Consider the following 17,063-nt stretch of genomic DNA (forward strand, 5'->3'; position numbering starts at 1 on the left):
AGATTTGCATTGATCACAAGAAACAAATCAAACATGGTCACGTTGCTTCAGTAGTACTACTAACTACTGCATGCGAGTTTGGATTCCTACCTGATAAAATTGGGAAGATCAAGAATAAGGTACTCATCATGGGAAGGATACTAATGTTACAGTGCCAAGCACAATTATATTTTAAAAAAGCATGCATATATTACTCTATTATTAAAAAATTATTATTATTTATTTATTTATTTATATAATCTCATATTTATTTATTTTGCGAATCTCATCTCTATCTTGTGAATCTCATCTCTCCTTTTAAATGTATATTATTTTCATATATCCTATGTTTGAATTAATGCATGTCCTTGCACACTAGGTTTTAATCATTGTCCTGGGACCGTTGTTATATATAAAGGTTTTGGCATCGACCATATAATATTCATCCTCCACCTCCTGGAAACCTTGATCCCATTCATGCAAATAAGCAAATTTAATTGATCTCGGCTAGCTATCTGCAGTCTCACTACGGGCTACGTACGAACTCATGGAGGCTGCTTTGTGCCAATGCTCTTTCTCTTTAGCATACAAAAAACTAGCGAGAGTCACTGACATGAGTGAGAAGCATGAGCGTTGGTTGATGAAAAGGAGTAGTAGAATTAGCATGGGGTCCAACCTAGGAAGTGGGAAAATTGATGCAAAATCTTATACAACATTTTCCATGTTGTTGGAAAGATTTGCATTGACAAGAAACAAACGTGATGGTCATGTTGTTTCAATAAATGCTGCGAGTTTCGATTCGTACCCTAATAACATGAGGAAGATCCAAGGAGATGGTGGCGATCATGTACTGAAGGATACGACAGTGCCTTATGGTGGAACAACCTCCACTTTAGCGAAAATGAATGAAGGCATTGGAGTCTTGAGTTTTCTAAGAGGGAAAAATCTTTTCATTACTGGTGCTACTGGATTCTTAGCCAAAGGTATAAATATATTAATTCTTGTGTGATATTTGATATACGTGACTTCACATCTAATTATCAACTTATTACTTTGTCTTTTAGTCGTTAAATCTTGTCATCCTTAGTCGACTTGCTGATCATGTGTACGTGCCACACGTTAAGAAACTTCATGTATAAATTAGCTATGTATTATATATTCTAATATATTATCCATTAACGATCGTTTACATTTATTTATTGACTTAGCCAACCATTGACCGATGTTTTGTAAATGTAGTGCTCATTGAGAAGATTCTACGAGCAGTGCCAGATGTGGGTAAGATATATCTTTTGATCAGGGCAAAAAACAAGGAATCTGCAAATGAAAGATTACAAAGCGAAGTACGTGTTCTAGTTATGAAAGATACGTTTTTTCAATTAATGTTTGGTTGAAAAAATAATTAAATGTCAATGTGAGATCCACATGAAGTAGCTTCAAATCACCTAATTCGATCAACAAGTTAAGGAGGATGTACGGCCAACAATATTCATTTCTAGTAATGTTTGTGTTCAGATAATAAATGCTGAGCTGTTCAAGTGTCTCCGGCAAATACATGGGAAATCCTATCAAGACTTCATGTTGAGCAAACTGGTGACTGTAGTTGGTGATGTCCGAGAGCATAATCTGGGTTTAGATGCACAAGTGGGTGACGTGATTAGAAAAGAAGCCAATATTATTGTAAATTCTGCAGCTACTACAGATTTCCGTGAAAGGTTATATGAATCTTCTTGTATTGGTACTTATTACAACTGTATTTTCAAATATAAAGATCTACTAATTATTATGCATTTTTTTTAATTTGGAAAAGCAGATACGATGTTGCTGTTGATATAAACATAAGAGGGCCTTGTCTGCTCTTGAGCTTTGCAAAGATGTGCAAGAAACTTGAGCTCTTCTTGCATATATCAACAGGTACGTACACGAGAGGAATTAGCCCTTTTTCTTAATGTTCTCAATATCACCTATCATGATTAGCCAACTAGTAATCATGCTATGATTTATGTCCAATGTTTTTAGAACAGTAATATAGTTATGTAATTTTTTCACTCGTGAGCGTACAGCTTACATTCATGCAATAGGAGAAGGAATATTTATGGAAGAGTCACTTCGCGAGGAGGCTAGCCCTCCAAGTTCCTTCCCTACTTTGGACGTCAACCTTGAAATGAAGTTAGCTTTGGATTCCCTGGAAGATTTTAAAACTAAAGGACTGACTCGGAAAATGAAAGAATTAGGTTTGGAAAGGTACTGAGGAATTTCTTCTTAATTTTTGTCTTTTCTTTGAAAGTGAATAGTTGCAACTATATTAAGGTTGAATTTCTGAAGGGAATGAAGCTAGTCGCATTTTGAATTTTTTGTATTTCTGTAAGATTTTGAGGTTTAAGGATTATTAATTATATATTATATTAATTAAGTCACATAAGATTATAGCCTTTTATTTTATAATTCTCTGTGACTGAAACAATTCTTTAAGGAAATATATTATTCGACTGTAGTCTACAAGAACAATTCTCATATTCTTTTTTGATTATTTATTAGATAAAAGAGAGAGCAATAAGCAATATTAATGTCTAGCAATTTCATTATCAGGGCACGAAAATTCGGGTGGAAAGATACATATTCCTTCACTAAGGCTATGGGAGAAATGGCAATGGGAAAAATTAAAGGAGAGCTTCCTATGGTAATTGTTCGACCAAGTGTTATTGAGAGCACTTATAGAGAGCCATTCCCTGGATGGATAGAAGGGATTAGGTATGTCTTTATTGATTATTAATTACCAAGTTCTTAGCCATTAAATGCAAATACAAGATTTTTACTGTTTTAAGAAATGCAAACCTCTCATCTTTTTGAAAAAATTGGACAAATCTAAGACCCCATATAATTTTATTTTATTTTTTTTAAACACAACATTTTAATGGTGTATTTCTTATTTTTTAAAAGACGTGTATGAGATTTACATATTTTATAAATTTTAGAACTGTATCTAACATTATTTTAAATACAAATATACTTTTTTTTATTTTTTTTTCTAATCAAATGCAAATGCACTTATTAACACTTATAACTCTCTTTTATTTCCTTTAAGAATGATTGATCCAATCATTTCATCCTATGGAAAAGGGCAGCTAACGGGTTTTCCAATTGATCTAAATGGGGTCTCCGACATTGTGAGTAATATTACTTTTCCCCTGTGCTATTCCACTCGAGTATGTTACAATATGGATTAAGATTCTCTATAATCTTTTTATTCAAATATTTTCTATCATTCCAAGAAAAATAGACACGTACATACCATGTGGACCCTACAACATCAAATACTACCTACCCGTGAGTATTGTGGATTGATGCTAATATTAATTGCAACGACCGGGCTGAGATATTGTGCCTATACCTCTCCAACTGATAGAAAATATTTTAATTAAAAAATCTTAGAGAATCCTGATATTTACGTCAATACTTACACAAATGATTTCTTCTACCGACTTACATCGTGACTAATTGTAGGTCCCCGCTGACATGGTTGTGAATGCCACCTTGGCAGCCATAACAAGGCATGGAAAGGCCGGAAAGGGAGACATTAATATCTACCATGTTGCCTCTTCAGTAGCCAACCCCTTACTAATACGAGATCTTTTTACATTTTTTGGTGATCACTTCATTTCATCCCCCTGGATCGGCTCCGAGGGTAGGCCAATCAACGTACAAGCCTGCAAAATGTACGGCTCCATGGATGAATTTTCTGCTCACATTTCGCGGGATACAATTCAGCAAAATTCAGATGGGAAACTTGGTAAGGAATTTGAAAATAGTTGCAAAAAATTGGTTGAGAGAGCAAAGTACCTAGCCAATATATATGAGCCATACATGTTCTACCCAGGAAGGTATGATCCTCAAATGATGTTAGTCCCCCATTTTGTGAAGATATGTCATCCGCTATTCTAGTAAATAAAGCACTACAATGCATGCATGCAGGTTTGATAACAGCAATGCCCAGAAATTGATGGCAAGCATGTCTGAGGAAGAAAAGAGGATGTTTTGTTTTGATGTGAGGAGCATAGATTGGAAAGACTACATCCTTAATGTCCACATACCTGGCTTAAGGATGCATGCAATGAAGGAGAAAGCTGGAATGTCTAATTAACCCGTATGAATTTTATTCCGTGGTATCCCTGGATTTTATAAGAAATAAATGCTAGCTTCTGCCACTTTTTTACTTTTTTTTCTTTTTTCTTTTTCTAGTCATCTATGAGTGGACAGCAGAGTTCTTCACTCTTTTTTTCTCAATAATAAATTATCTTGTTTTGTTTTATTCTACTTTACAAATCGATTTGTAAATTAACACATTAATTGTCGCGTGATCCATTACAATTATTAAAAACAAATTCAAAACACAAATTGTAATACTCAAACATTAATCACTCACACGATCACTTAATAGCTCAAGTAATTATCGAAATATATGCTGATTGACAACAACCTCAATAAAGTAAATTTATAGTCTCAAGTATTCGTGAAATTACAACACGAAATAAGTAGGTTGATCTGATAAATAACTAAGTCAATTCTGAATCAACTTTAAAACCCGAACTCAACCAGTCAAATGTGAGTCAACTTTAAAACCCGCACTTAAGCCGTATAACCACTACAACAAAAGCAGCTTTTTGCCATGATTGAGAGTTATCGGAAAAGGCTACCATCCAGTCGCAATAATATTTATCCCACCAAATTATATTCGTGAGAGGTTGGTGGCATATAATAAGTGGGGAATACTCATTTCTCATGGTAAAAAACTTTCGTGGAAAAAGACTGATATTTCCCACGAAAACAATTTGTGGGGAAATTAGTATGGTGTGGTGGCAAACGCAATTTGGATTTATTTACCTGTGGTAAGTTAAATTCTTTTTCCCACACCCACTGTTGGTCGGGATATATATATCACCCACGAGACCTTTCATGGAAAATATGGTGGCAAAAAGATATATGTAATTATATCTTCTGGTTACAGTTAGAGAATTGCGACCAGCTTCGTGGTGCCTATAATCACAACTTGGTTTGTGATTGTGAAACTCCACCTTTTTCCACCACACGGTATGATTGGTAATAGCTATTTAGTGTCGAAAGGAGTAGTCGGAAAAAGTATTTGAGGTATGTTTACAATCGTCTCACATAGTATGGCGAACATGTTATCCCCATTGGATACTATAATGACAAATGGAGGATTTTAGACAACTAGTTTTGGTGGCAATATATGTAAACCCATTCTCTAATGTTTGGGCAAAATATTATTGCCCATTGGATGCTATAATGACAAAACTCTCTTTCGGACAAAACATGTTTGTGGCAATATATTATTACCTATTATGTTATGTTTTGGCAAAATAGCTTGTACCCGCCACTTTGAGTTATTGGAAATAACTCCATTCCATATAGTAAGTTAGTCTGGAATACGCTACATCCATACACAATGGTGGTGGGAAAAGGTGTACGTGGTGGAAGCTAGGCATTTCGACCCCATAAGCTCGTGGCAAATGATTATTAGCCATCTGGTCTATTGTACAATTAAATCTTTTCACATCAATTCTCCAACATGGGAAAAACATTTTCATACCAATATTGCCATCCCTGCAAAGTGGTGGCAAAACCGAGTATGATATATACCTACTTTTTCTGACATGTTAGTAATAATGGAATAACCTGTTTGCATTTTGAATATATAAATTTTGCCAATCATAATAACCATCACCAGCTATTATCAAAACCCCATTCACAATATCCTGTTATCCCAACGCATTCAGAATCCAAGTTTACATCTCAATATCTGTTTCCCCATTCAGAATCCAAGTATTTGCCAATTTCTTGCAAACAAACACATACAAATGATACAATTATCCATTAACTTCCATAATAACCTGCCAATATACTATATTTGAGCACATTCCCAAGATATGGAAGAAATGCAAACATCCATAGAGACTATGTAAGAGGAGGCATGCAATCTCCCAACTGAATTACAGTACCAAATGGGTTCAACCTGAAACCTTAATGTTAATTCATCACAAATGAATTCAAGGCCATGAAACCAACAGTTTGCTTTACAACTGATATTCCAAGTACATGAGAGAATTATATCTATTGGCAATTGTTTGACTCTTTGAATGATGGGATGAAGGACATATACACGGATTGGATAGCATGAATCTGATCTGCGTTTCAGATTGTCGTGGAACCAGCTTGCAGCATTCTGCCTGTTGCTCCAGAAATGATCGGTGAATGTGCTCACCACTAAAAATGAAATAGATAAACATACAACTATCAAACAGTATTATATATACTGCATGCATATTACATGACATTACATCAATGTTCCTAGGTAAACAAATATGATAGTTTCCCATATACATTATAAAAGCCTGCATCATTGTCCTTGTCTCCCCATTCATACATAGATTGTATGAATGTATCATCTACCTATAATTAATCATGAATGGATAGCCAATATTATTAAGTTGATATTCCCATACATGGACACTATATTATTATTAGCATTACTTGTAATAATAATATTTAATATATTGCCGCTCAATATTCTGCGGTATATGCAGCTGCTATAGCTGAAACCATACCAATATTTTTTAGCTGTATATCAGTCATCAGTTTAAACCTTCAAATACAGAACACAGTTTCTGAATTGGAGTAATGTACTATGTGTAGGAAAACTGGTCTATAATACCAACACATCTATAGGTATTCCCATCTACCATCTCCTAGATATTAGGATATGCAAGTATATCCTTATTTGCTTAGCTGATAAAACAAATTGAAAGGTCATACCTGTAGTAGGTTGCATGAATGTCATCTAACATCTTCATGGGATTTTTTATTTCACTTTTTCCCCACAACCCAACTCTGAAATGTAATTGTTTTCAGACCAACCCACAGGTTTTTTTCCCATATATTATGACATACTGAATTTTGAGGTACATACACTACTTGGGCTTACAGAAACAGTAAACATTTATATTACACATTATAGCCTCACATGTCCTATGAGTACTTCATAGGACATGATTTGTAAACTGTCCATTCACCATTTTCCATTAGGAAACTGATGACTCTATTATACATAAATTTGAGAAAATGTTTGACGAGTTTCCTTATAACCCACATTTAGTTCATGAATTGTAAAACCTGAGTTAACATATTTCATTTCTATTTTCCTTGACATTAAGATGTTGCCCTGTTTATGGTGTCCCTTCCAGGACTCTTGCTTTTTGTTAAATAATCTCCAAGTATTACTTAAACCATCTAGCTACATAAGTAGAGTCCCAAGAAATTACCTTTCATCTGAAAATGTGTTAGATCATGAACCATCCTCCTGCTCTACCATCGACAATCCATGAGGCTGAAATCCCTGCCTATCATCACTGCTATTGAGCCTGTAATGAAGAAAATAACGGACAGCCAATCAGCATATATATATATATTCTGTTTTCCCTCCATACATGCAAAGCAAAGAAAATACATGTACCTTTTGTACCATATTTGTTTCAGAACTGAACCCTTGAATATAGACAAAATACCAAGCAAGTCAAAAAGTTTACCCATCATCTTACCTTTCGTGTAACTATGTTATAAGATAGCCAGCCTAACTATTATGTGTTCATAGACCATAATATATTTTACCTTAGGTATGTCTTAGCTTGGAATTTAAGCATTTACATTATAGTGCTCTAAACTATCCACAAAATGAGTCCCCCCACAAAAAGCCCCCTCCACAAAAAACTTTCAGTATAAAACCAGCTCATCATCCAGCTGAGTCTCTCTATGAGACTCAATACCGGAGGGTAAATCAGTGTTCCGATAGCTCATCAAAAGCTTCTCATGCTCTGAAAAATTCCTCCTCAATTCCACAATATCAGCCATCATTCCATCCAGTTTGCTTTTGTACATTTCAGCATCGCTCTTGTTCCTTTTATTCTCCTCCGAGAGACGAATGAAAGCTCTACTCTTCTGCATTGAAGGAGATGGTTCTGGAATCACCATGTGCCCCATACCAGACGTGTATCCAGATTTGTTGCCCAAGACTTCTTTGAAGATGGTGGAAGCTACTTCTTCAAGATCCTCGTCCGACTCTTTCTCAGCTAACCTCTCCATCATTATATTCTGTTAATGGCATGGTAAGAAGGAAAGCCATCAGCAATTGGACACCTATTGTTGCTAACTGTCAACTTTAAATGAAATTATAGAAGAACCATCAGCTTACATAATTGAGTTCAGTAGCTTCATTTATGAATTTTCCTTTCCGTGTTGACCAATGGGTCTCCTTATAGAAGGCCACCATATTTGGTTGCGTTGGTCGCTGAAAACCAGATATGAGCAGTCAGTAATTCCTTCAGCATTTCTACACTATTAAGTACATATAACTTTATGTACTTGTATCACAAACCTTCTCCTCTAAAATTCGAATAAACGATTTGCGACCACCGGTGTGCGCAACCTTCAGCTTTTGCCTATTTGAAATATTTCTTTTCGACTTCTCCTGCATTTGGATGTAAGAAATTAGTTTGTCCCCTCAAAAGTACATCACTTTCCTCAAAATCAGACATAAGCAACAAAAGGTTCAAGTAGATTAAGTTGAATGTAGCAACACGTGTTCCTAAGCTGAAGTTTTAATTGGTCGGGTAATAGATGCAATTATATCCCATATACTGAAAGTAAAACAATTGTCCAATACCTTGAATGTGGCACTTGCCCACCTTTCACACAATTTTTCCCATACTTGTTTGTCCACCTTGTCTGTCCCACCACGTAGTGCCTCTTCATGTGAGGCATATTTATTATACACTTTGTGTAATGCATAATGAAATGCATTATACTTGTCGGCCAAATGTTGCACAACCATTTCCCGGTGGTTGTCTCTTGTCCAATCCAGTAGAAAATGTGCCTGCATGCAATAATACCAAGTGTTACATGAGTTTGAAATCAATTATTTGAACAACTATCTAATGGTGTCAGCACCAACGAAACTTCCAGTTTATTAAAAATAAGGACTCGTACCCTCACACGATCAATCAGCTCTTGCTTTTCAGCTTCGGGTACATAACTCCAACTAGCATGCCTCATGTCAGCATGTATTTTAATGATGTCTGTTAGCCGGCCAGTGAATATAGATGCATTCTCGCAAGATGGCCCTCGATGACCATCTTGAATTACCAGAGGTATCTTGCCCACTTTCCTCATTCTTTCAAATAGTGTGCCCTTCGCAGGCCCTCGACCTCTTTTCTTCCTAGGTGGATCTACATCAAGACATCAATTGAATAGGATAAATATTTGGACAAAGTTATATGGATACCATGTAGCAACCAATAAGTTGAATGTTACTTGTAGTTGTATATGAATTGATAATACATTAATTTCAGCTCTTGAGTTCATTTTTCATTGACATACCTGTAGTAGTTTGCCCCTCTCCAACGACATCTCCACCCATAGCCTCTTGTGCGGCAGCAGCTCCTATATCTTGAGTTTCATCATTTGACTCCAGCTCGTCCCGCAACCTGGTTTGAGGAGGCAAGGGTGCTTCTGGTATTGGACTGTGACATATCTCTACTCTACCTTGTCTGACTCGGCCCCCACGAAACTTCATAGATCTCACCATCCTTGCCTTCGCTGCTGGGTGGAAATAACAAGTATGGAAATTGAACCATGCAACCAGACTAATACACATAAGTTTCCAACATGTTAATACTGTGACACAGCTCAAGAAGTTGTAACAAATCAATATTTCAGACTATGATAACAACATGCTGGATGGAATTAGTGGAGATTACCATCTAGCCATCATGATGGTAGTAAATCCAACCTCATTGTAGGTCTCAAAATAAATTAATTCCTACTAACTAGAGTATGAATTAAACCACGTTTTGCAATGTGTAACACACATCTGATATAATTTATTTGTATAACATTCGTTAAAATGCCTATTTTATATGTTCTCCCACCTTCAGAACATGTAAAATATAATAAATCTTCACCCACCCTTAGAAGAAGAAGATGCATTAACTCTTTCCTCCAAAATTTTGCTGATTCGAACATGTGTAATTCAGACTCTAGTGCAGTGTTGGCCTTTTAAATGAAAGTAGAAGGCCAACTTGATAATATTCAGAAGTTTGAATTAACTATCCCTGCCTTTTGTCAAAAGGTACCCCCTTCTTTACAATATATTCTTTTTTGTTAGGTTGTGCAGTGTGAAAAAATTACAGATTAACAAAGTGTTTAAATATACATACTTAAACTGCTGTATGTGCAGGAGAAGCTATTTAGTTGTGGCAACTTTTTGGTATCCACTATACCCACCAGTAGCGACTAGTGGTCCTTCTACATTTTCTGATTTCTGGCCTTGTTTTAAAACAAAACACACTCTAACATTTTGTAAGCATCAAACTCCCTCAGCCTAACATGGACAGTACATTTTCCCATGTCTTGACATGCTAGCCTTAAACCAAATCCCTCTCTAACACCACCATACTTTTGAGAAAAAAGTGAATGGTAACCAATCAACAGTCTACCATTGAGTGTGTAAAACAACCATTACAAGATATAAGTGTTGGCCTTTTGTGCATGCCTTTACAAGTAGTTGTAGCAGTAATCTGAAACATTATGTACCTGGTTGCAGCATAAACTTGTTGCGTGGCAGAGAATATTGTGCTTAAAGCACTCACTTTTACACTGTGCGCTGGAGGAAATCTGCAGTTATCAGAGTTCTCAATATTTTGTAAGGACCTGGTTAGCAGCTCCACTTAAAAATGCTATCGCCCAACCTTAGTTTGCCCATTTTTCTTCTGGAAATAAGTTTGTTCTCTGCTGGGTGTGTTAAGATATGGGAGGGAAGGCGTACGCTGTGAAGTTTTAAGTATCTCTGTTGAAACCTTCTGCTGATACACATCTACCAACGTGACCACGTGTAAACCCCATGTACAATATGGATTCTGCACACACAGCTTGCTGTGGACCCCAGTGACTTCTCTGGCGCCATTTCCCACTCAAACTACTCCCCCCACCCAATTTTATCCCGCCCAAATTTTTCAGTGGATAATGTTAGGAAGTCAAGGGATCAAAGATTCCAACTTTACCATATCTCGTGTGGGGTACCACCTACTTGGCATTCTATCACGTACGCTATATATATATAATATATATATATATAACATATGATATATACATGACTTTTTAACTTTATCAGGAATAAATGTCACCTATTATTTAAAAAGTACGTATCTTCTTGTGCATCCAAGATGAAGCTCGATATTATATATGTTTGTTGCCATTTCATATATATATATATCATATGTAATATATATCATATAAACCTTATTTTCCATAAAACAGATTATATCATAGGAAATTAAAATCCTATGATACAATTTGGTAGGCTATCATCCCACTCAACATGCTTATTACACAATGTGAGAACCAGCTGCTTCCAGAGAATGCATCACCTAACTTGCCATATATATATACCCTCATTAGTCCACTATATTGCATGTATCTGCAGTTACTCACATGCTGTGAGTGGCCAACTTGACTTCCTTCTATTGGAGGGTCATGATTATGTGGGAATTATTTTATGGAGCATTGCTCCCTCAATCACAACTGGCTGCATAACTAAAGGATTAAACCCATAGCAATTTGTGTTAGTGCCTACTGAAACTCTATCAATCACAAAAACATTTTGCATAGCATTTCTCAACAAATCCATTAAACATCCCAAAGCTGTCCAAACATACCTATATATATAGGTATATTTAGGTATATATATACCTTTCCATATATATATAACTGTATGCATATTGGATAATGTTAGAAAATTACATCCAGGTTATATGATTGCAACAGTAGGTCAGATGTTCATGTATTTATCCTGCCCACTACTCATTATACAGCAGGAGATTTCTGTCTTTACCCTTGAAGCCTACCTATGTACAAAAATAAGGACTCATAAAATAACACAAATGAACTCTAAAAACTGGATTGTAGAGTGTTGCAGTGAACTCGGATATTTTTAAGAAAAGCTGGTTGTGTTCCTAATTTATAAAGTATTCAACCCCATCAATCTTCCAACATGAGCTTACCAACCAAGTTGAATTAGGGATTGTTAATATTTATACCACAAATAATTATAACCCCACAGTTTTTATTTTCAGCTTTTCCTTATACTACCCCATGCTAATGCATTATATCCCATATACTATCCATCTACAGTGACTAGCATCAACTCTATCAAGTCATTTATGTGCAGTCTTAGCATTCTATTTTGCCAACATGTTCATGCCATGGAAGTACAAGCCAACATGTACAAAATATTGTCACTAAGTCAGTTACACATCGTCTCCAAAAAATAAGTGAATCCTGAATTACATAATTTTCTACAACTACAAACACTCATTCACCCCCCTTGCTGGTACTTCAAAGAAGATCCAACCTCATCTCACAGCATCAACCTCCTTCCATCAACCGTCGAGCACTGGTGTACAGAGCTGAAGGGTTATGCTTGAAGGTGCAACCACCTAATCTGCACACAATGTTAAATTCCACTATGAGTATCTCTTGAGTACCATAGGAAAGCTAACATTTTTACTTAAACTTATTCAGTATAAACCTCCACCCAAAATAATGAGGAACTACATACCATATGTGACTAAGTAGGTTAAACCCACATGTATAATGTCCTAAATGTAAATTTCAGTTGTATCTCTAGCCTTTTATGCACATTATTTACTAGCTGCACCAGCTTGTAACCTCAAGTCTAGGCTCACAAACTTTTTGCCCACTGTTTGTGGGAATTATAATGATAAAACGTAGACTTGATAATTATACTAATTATCAAGTCTACGTTTTATTCTTATTACTATTTTACATACAAATCTTCAACTACGATCACGCCCAATTGAGTTCCTACGGTCGATGTTAATAGACCTATATACAAGTAGCCAACTTTTACATTCACTAAACATGTAAACCTCTTTTATCACTTTGACTGATAAAGTTAAAATATCGGGTTGTGAAATGCATAGCATATAGTTCAATCTTTGTATGCAATTCTAAAAAACTAACAAATATGGATTACCGTCATCATCATCTGTCCCCCCATTCAGATGATACACGGTCTCGCTATCAGAGTTATCGTTGGCACTTAGGTCCTCCATTCCCATGTTTTCACGAATTGGGCTATGGTCAATGAAGACATCGTCTTCAACTGGTTGGGACGGTTGAAGACGCGAGAGGTGTTCTACGTCTACGGGCAAATTCTCTTCATCAACTCGGTTCAAGGGATCAAAGATGGCTTCATCAAGATCGAGGATAGGGGGATAGTTGGCTTCGATATTGTGCTCCTCATCTTCAAAATCACCCCCTGATGAATCATCATCATCTGGGGCCACAACTACAGGAGGGATGTTGTAAACATTCCTACTTGTAACCTTTTGGACTACCTGCCAACTTCCACCCAAAATCGGATCAGGCAAATAAAAGACTTGCATCGCTTGGCTCGCAAGGGCGAACAACTCATCTTTATACCATTGCCTAACAGTATTCACTAAAGTTAGATGGTCCCTTACACGTATCCCCCTTCTCGGGTCCCCAACATCATACCAAGTGCATTGAAATAGATAAACCTTACGCCAACCCATGTAGCGTATTTCTATAATATCATGCAACAAACCGTAGAATTCAACTGGGGACCCCTGATGCTCGCCATGAACAACAACCCCACAGTTTTGAGTGCGCCGATGCCTTTCACGCTCTTGAGTATGAAATCGAACACCATTCATTATGCATCCGGCATAAGACGCTACACACGGATCTGGACCACATGCTAATGCATATATCTCATCGGTTACCTCAGTTGGGCTAACTGCACGCAGCTCTCGAATCTAGCACAGAAAAGAGCCGAATAAGATCAGATTATTAATGTAATAGACTATAATTTTTAAATTCATTTAGTCTTAGAAATGTATTAGGAATATATGCATTATCTTACGTGTGATCTAAACCACGATGGAAACTGACTCTGGTGCCTACGGTCGATGTTATCAGGGTCCTCTTCTTTCATCTTATTATAGTGCTCCCTGCTAATACAAGGTAATGGTTACAAGGCATGGGCAGATTATATATAAATAAATGCTGAACTGAACAATTTGAGCATGATGTACTTACTCAATGTATTGATCAACCTCTGGGCAATTATTAAGTACATACCATCGGGCGTTGACCATTAGTGAGTCGGCTAATATGTGCGAGTGCGGTGGCCCCAATGGTCTAACCTTTTGTGAGAAAACAGATAAACGATTTATATTTCCCGTCTCAACCGAACCTTCAAGTACATCACTATTGCGTTCGTCCCGATTAAATTTCGTTTCTATATCATGGAGGTACATTGAGCAAAATGTTAGGCACTCGAGATGCACATATGCCTCAGCAATTGAGCCTTCAGGACGGGCTTTGTTGCGGACGTAACGCTTGAACTTCCCTAGATACCTCTCAAAGGGATACATCCATATGTATTGCACGGGTCCTGCTAGTAGAGCCGCCTCTGGCAAGTGAATAGAAAGGTGCAGCATTATATCAAAAAAAGCTGGAGGGAATATCATTTCTAGTTTGCATAGAATGATGGGGATATTAGCTTTAAGACGATCTAATACTGATATGTTCAAAGTCCGGGAACATAACTCTTTGAAGAAGCCACTCAACTCTATCAATGCTTGACGCACATCGGCCCGTAAGAACCCACCAATCACAACCGGTAGCAATGCTTGCAAAAAGACATGACAGTCATGGCTCTTCATTCCACTAATCTTTCCGTCACTAGCATTTATACACCGGCCTATATTCGAGGCAAACCCATCAGGGAATTTAACTTTTGACAACAATGCACAAAAAGCCTTTCGCTCATTTCCATTTAACATGTAACAACCAAGGCCCATGGTTACACGATCGCCCTCATGTTGTAAGTGCAACTCTTTCCTTATTCCAAGGTTTGCCAAATCCCTACGCGCATTGGCAGAGTCCTTAGTTTTCCCTTCAATATTCAATAATGTTCCCAAGATGTTATCACATATGTTTTTCTCAATATGCATAACATCCAGGTTATGTCTCAAACCCAAGGATAACCAATAGGGAAGTTCAAAAAATATGGATTTTTTGGTCCAATTTAGCTGATTGGGCGTTCGTTTCCTCTTTGAAGTAGATTTACCAAACTCAACATGTGATATCAGACTTAGTTGTTCAAGCAATTCCTCTCCATCGACTCTTGTTGGTTGAAGTCTGTGCTCTTCAAATCCATTAAACGCATTTTTTTTGCGTCTCCATGTGTGCCCTACGGGCAACCATCGTCGATGACCCATGTAGCAATGTTTGCGGCCATATACCAACCATTGTGAATTTGTGTCAGCTGTACAATATGGAAATGCCATCTTGCCTTTTGTGCTCCACCCGGAAAGATTGGCGTATGCAGGGAAGTCATTGATAGTCCACAGTAGAGCTGCATGCAGTGTAAAGTTTTGCCCACTGTACGCATCATAGGTACGAACACCCTCTTCCCATAATTCCTTCAACTCATCGATGAGAGGACGCAAGAACACATCAATATCATTACCTAGTGACTTAGGCCCAGGGATTAGCAACGACAACATGGTGTATGGATCTTTCATGCATGACCATGGGGGCAAGTTGTAAGGTACAAGAAGTACGGGCCAAATGCTGTATGGTCTGCTCATGTTATTGAAAGGATTAAACCCATCACTGGCCAAACCAAGTCTAACATTCCGAGGATCTTGGGAAAACATATGATGTTTGTTATCAAAGTCCTTCCAAACCCTAGAATCTGATGGATGTCGCATGCATGTCGGATCGTCAACACGTCCTTCTACATGCCATCTCATGGCCTGGGCTGTCTTCTTGGACATATATAGCCTCTGCAACCGAGGCTTCAGCGGAAAATATCGGAGGACTTTTTTCGGTATCCTTCGAGCGGGACTTGTGCTTTGCTCCCACCTAGATGCTTGACATTTAGGGCATTCATTGTAGGTTGCATTTTCCTTCCAAAACAAAGCACAATCATTCGGGCACACATGTATCTTTTCGTAACTAAACCCCAAGCCACGCTCCAAGCGACGAGCATCGGCATATGAATCAGGGAATAAAGCTTCCGGAAATGCCTCTTGCAAAAGCTTTATGACCATATCGAAGCTCTTCACGGTCCAACTACCAATGCTCTTGATGTGAAGCAGCTTGACGATGAATGACAACTTCGAGAACTGCTTACATGAAGGATAAAGTGGACGTCGTGCATCAGCGACCAACTGCTCGAAAGTAAAGTTTGTTTGAGAATTAGAGGTGGATGGTTGATCATCCACGTTTACATCTCCGTCCCTTTGCCAGTGACTTCCCATATATGAGCCACGATGAATGTCATCTAACATCTCGTCCAGATCATCTGGATATTCACCGAAATCGAAGGTGTCATTTTGTTCTTCATCAGACAAAGGAGTGGAAAGGAAAGGATCATCTTCTCCATGGAATATCCAACATTGATAAGTTGGATCAAACCCTCTAAGGAACAAATGATCTTCAACAGTACGAATGGAGTGGAAAGCTCTATTACGACATCTTCTACATGGACACCTAATCTGATCAGTGGTTGGAGTGTGTGCTACGGCCATAGCGAGGAATTGTCTAACACCTTCTTCATACTCACGAGAATGCAATCTATCATCAATATGGATCCAAGCCTTATCCATCTTATGCAGCTGACCAGGAAGTAGAAAAAAGTGGAGTTAGGTGCATTGAAGATTGTAGTGGAATATGCCACCTAGGCTTGTGATCTTCCTCAGTTTTGGTCAGTATATGCCACCAGTCACTAATTCCCTGCTTGTGATCTTCCTAGGCTTTCAAGTATACTCTATCCTTAGGAATAATAATTTGGATAGTTTTTTCCCTTATTTCTAGTAATTTTAAGAGACCCTATTTATGATATTGGCTGTCATGTTCTGATGTCATATTGCACAAATATGACTTAAACCACGTCTTAT

The 17,063-nt window shown here is 37.4% G+C and overlaps 4 protein-coding genes across 4 annotated transcripts; 1 reads left to right on the top strand and 3 right to left on the bottom strand.

Moving 5' to 3' along the window:
• The first annotated feature begins 433 nt into the window (after positions 1–433).
• LOC122314525 (fatty acyl-CoA reductase 2, chloroplastic-like) lies at positions 434–4,288 on the top strand. Its single transcript, XM_043130154.1, has 9 exons — positions 434–962; positions 1,219–1,322; positions 1,495–1,694; positions 1,793–1,893; positions 2,043–2,223; positions 2,569–2,730; positions 3,065–3,146; positions 3,484–3,860; positions 3,952–4,288. Exons 1-9 carry the CDS (start codon positions 527–529, stop codon positions 4,118–4,120), a joined length of 1,812 nt encoding a protein of 603 aa, XP_042986088.1. The 5' UTR covers positions 434–526; the 3' UTR covers positions 4,121–4,288.
• A 3,469-nt stretch (positions 4,289–7,757) lies between these two features.
• Positions 7,758–8,370, bottom strand: LOC122303890. The gene is made up of 2 exons (XM_043115889.1): positions 8,243–8,370; positions 7,758–8,142 (listed from the first exon to the last, which is right to left on the bottom strand). The coding sequence occupies exons 1-2, from the start codon at positions 8,318–8,320 to the stop codon at positions 7,765–7,767; spliced, it is 456 nt and encodes a 151-aa protein (XP_042971823.1). The 5' UTR covers positions 8,321–8,370; the 3' UTR covers positions 7,758–7,764.
• A 34-nt stretch (positions 8,371–8,404) lies between these two features.
• LOC122279604 lies at positions 8,405–9,634 on the bottom strand. Its single transcript, XM_043090360.1, has 4 exons — positions 9,427–9,634; positions 9,037–9,275; positions 8,714–8,923; positions 8,405–8,518 (listed from the first exon to the last, which is right to left on the bottom strand). The coding sequence occupies exons 1-4, from the start codon at positions 9,632–9,634 to the stop codon at positions 8,405–8,407; spliced, it is 771 nt and encodes a 256-aa protein (XP_042946294.1).
• Positions 9,635–13,076: 3,442 nt separating this feature from the next.
• On the bottom strand, positions 13,077–16,772 carry LOC122279673. The gene is made up of 3 exons (XM_043090481.1): positions 14,233–16,772; positions 14,015–14,102; positions 13,077–13,907 (listed from the first exon to the last, which is right to left on the bottom strand). The coding sequence occupies exons 1-3, from the start codon at positions 16,770–16,772 to the stop codon at positions 13,077–13,079; spliced, it is 3,459 nt and encodes a 1,152-aa protein (XP_042946415.1).
• Between the last annotated feature and the right edge of the window lie 291 nt (positions 16,773–17,063).

This window comes from Carya illinoinensis, chromosome 1 (assembly GCF_018687715.1).
Source record: "Carya illinoinensis cultivar Pawnee chromosome 1, C.illinoinensisPawnee_v1, whole genome shotgun sequence".
Classification (NCBI taxonomy): Eukaryota; Viridiplantae; Streptophyta; class Magnoliopsida; order Fagales; family Juglandaceae; genus Carya; species Carya illinoinensis.

What these genes read in the sequence shown, in the direction of transcription:
- LOC122314525 (XM_043130154.1), top strand. Translation starts at nt 527, where the DNA reads ATGGAGGCTGCTTTGTGCCAATGCTCTTTCTCTTTAGCATACAAAAAA. An exon ending in ATGAAAGATTACAAAGCGAA is followed by an intron (nt 1,323 to 1,494) that starts GTACGTGTTCTA and finishes GTTTGTGTTCAG; the next exon opens with ATAATAAATGCTGAGCTGTT. An exon ending in ACTACAGATTTCCGTGAAAG is followed by an intron (nt 1,695 to 1,792) that starts GTTATATGAATC and finishes TTGGAAAAGCAG; the next exon opens with ATACGATGTTGCTGTTGATA.
- LOC122303890 (XM_043115889.1), bottom strand. Translation starts at nt 8,320, where the DNA reads ATGGTGGCCTTCTATAAGGAGACCCATTGGTCAACACGGAAAGGAAAA. An exon ending in AAGCTACTGAACTCAATTAT is followed by an intron (nt 8,143 to 8,242) that starts GTAAGCTGATGG and finishes TGCCATTAACAG; the next exon opens with AATATAATGATGGAGAGGTT.
- LOC122279604 (XM_043090360.1), bottom strand. Translation starts at nt 9,634, where the DNA reads ATGGTGAGATCTATGAAGTTTCGTGGGGGCCGAGTCAGACAAGGTAGA. An exon ending in AGAGGGGCAAACTACTACAG is followed by an intron (nt 9,276 to 9,426) that starts GTATGTCAATGA and finishes GTCTTGATGTAG; the next exon opens with ATCCACCTAGGAAGAAAAGA. An exon ending in GGGCAAGTGCCACATTCAAG is followed by an intron (nt 8,519 to 8,713) that starts GTATTGGACAAT and finishes ATCCAAATGCAG; the next exon opens with GAGAAGTCGAAAAGAAATAT.
- LOC122279673 (XM_043090481.1), bottom strand. Translation starts at nt 16,772, where the DNA reads ATGGATAAGGCTTGGATCCATATTGATGATAGATTGCATTCTCGTGAG. An exon ending in CTAATGGTCAACGCCCGATG is followed by an intron (nt 14,103 to 14,232) that starts GTATGTACTTAA and finishes TTGTATTAGCAG; the next exon opens with GGAGCACTATAATAAGATGA. An exon ending in CATCGTGGTTTAGATCACAC is followed by an intron (nt 13,908 to 14,014) that starts GTAAGATAATGC and finishes TTTCTGTGCTAG; the next exon opens with ATTCGAGAGCTGCGTGCAGT.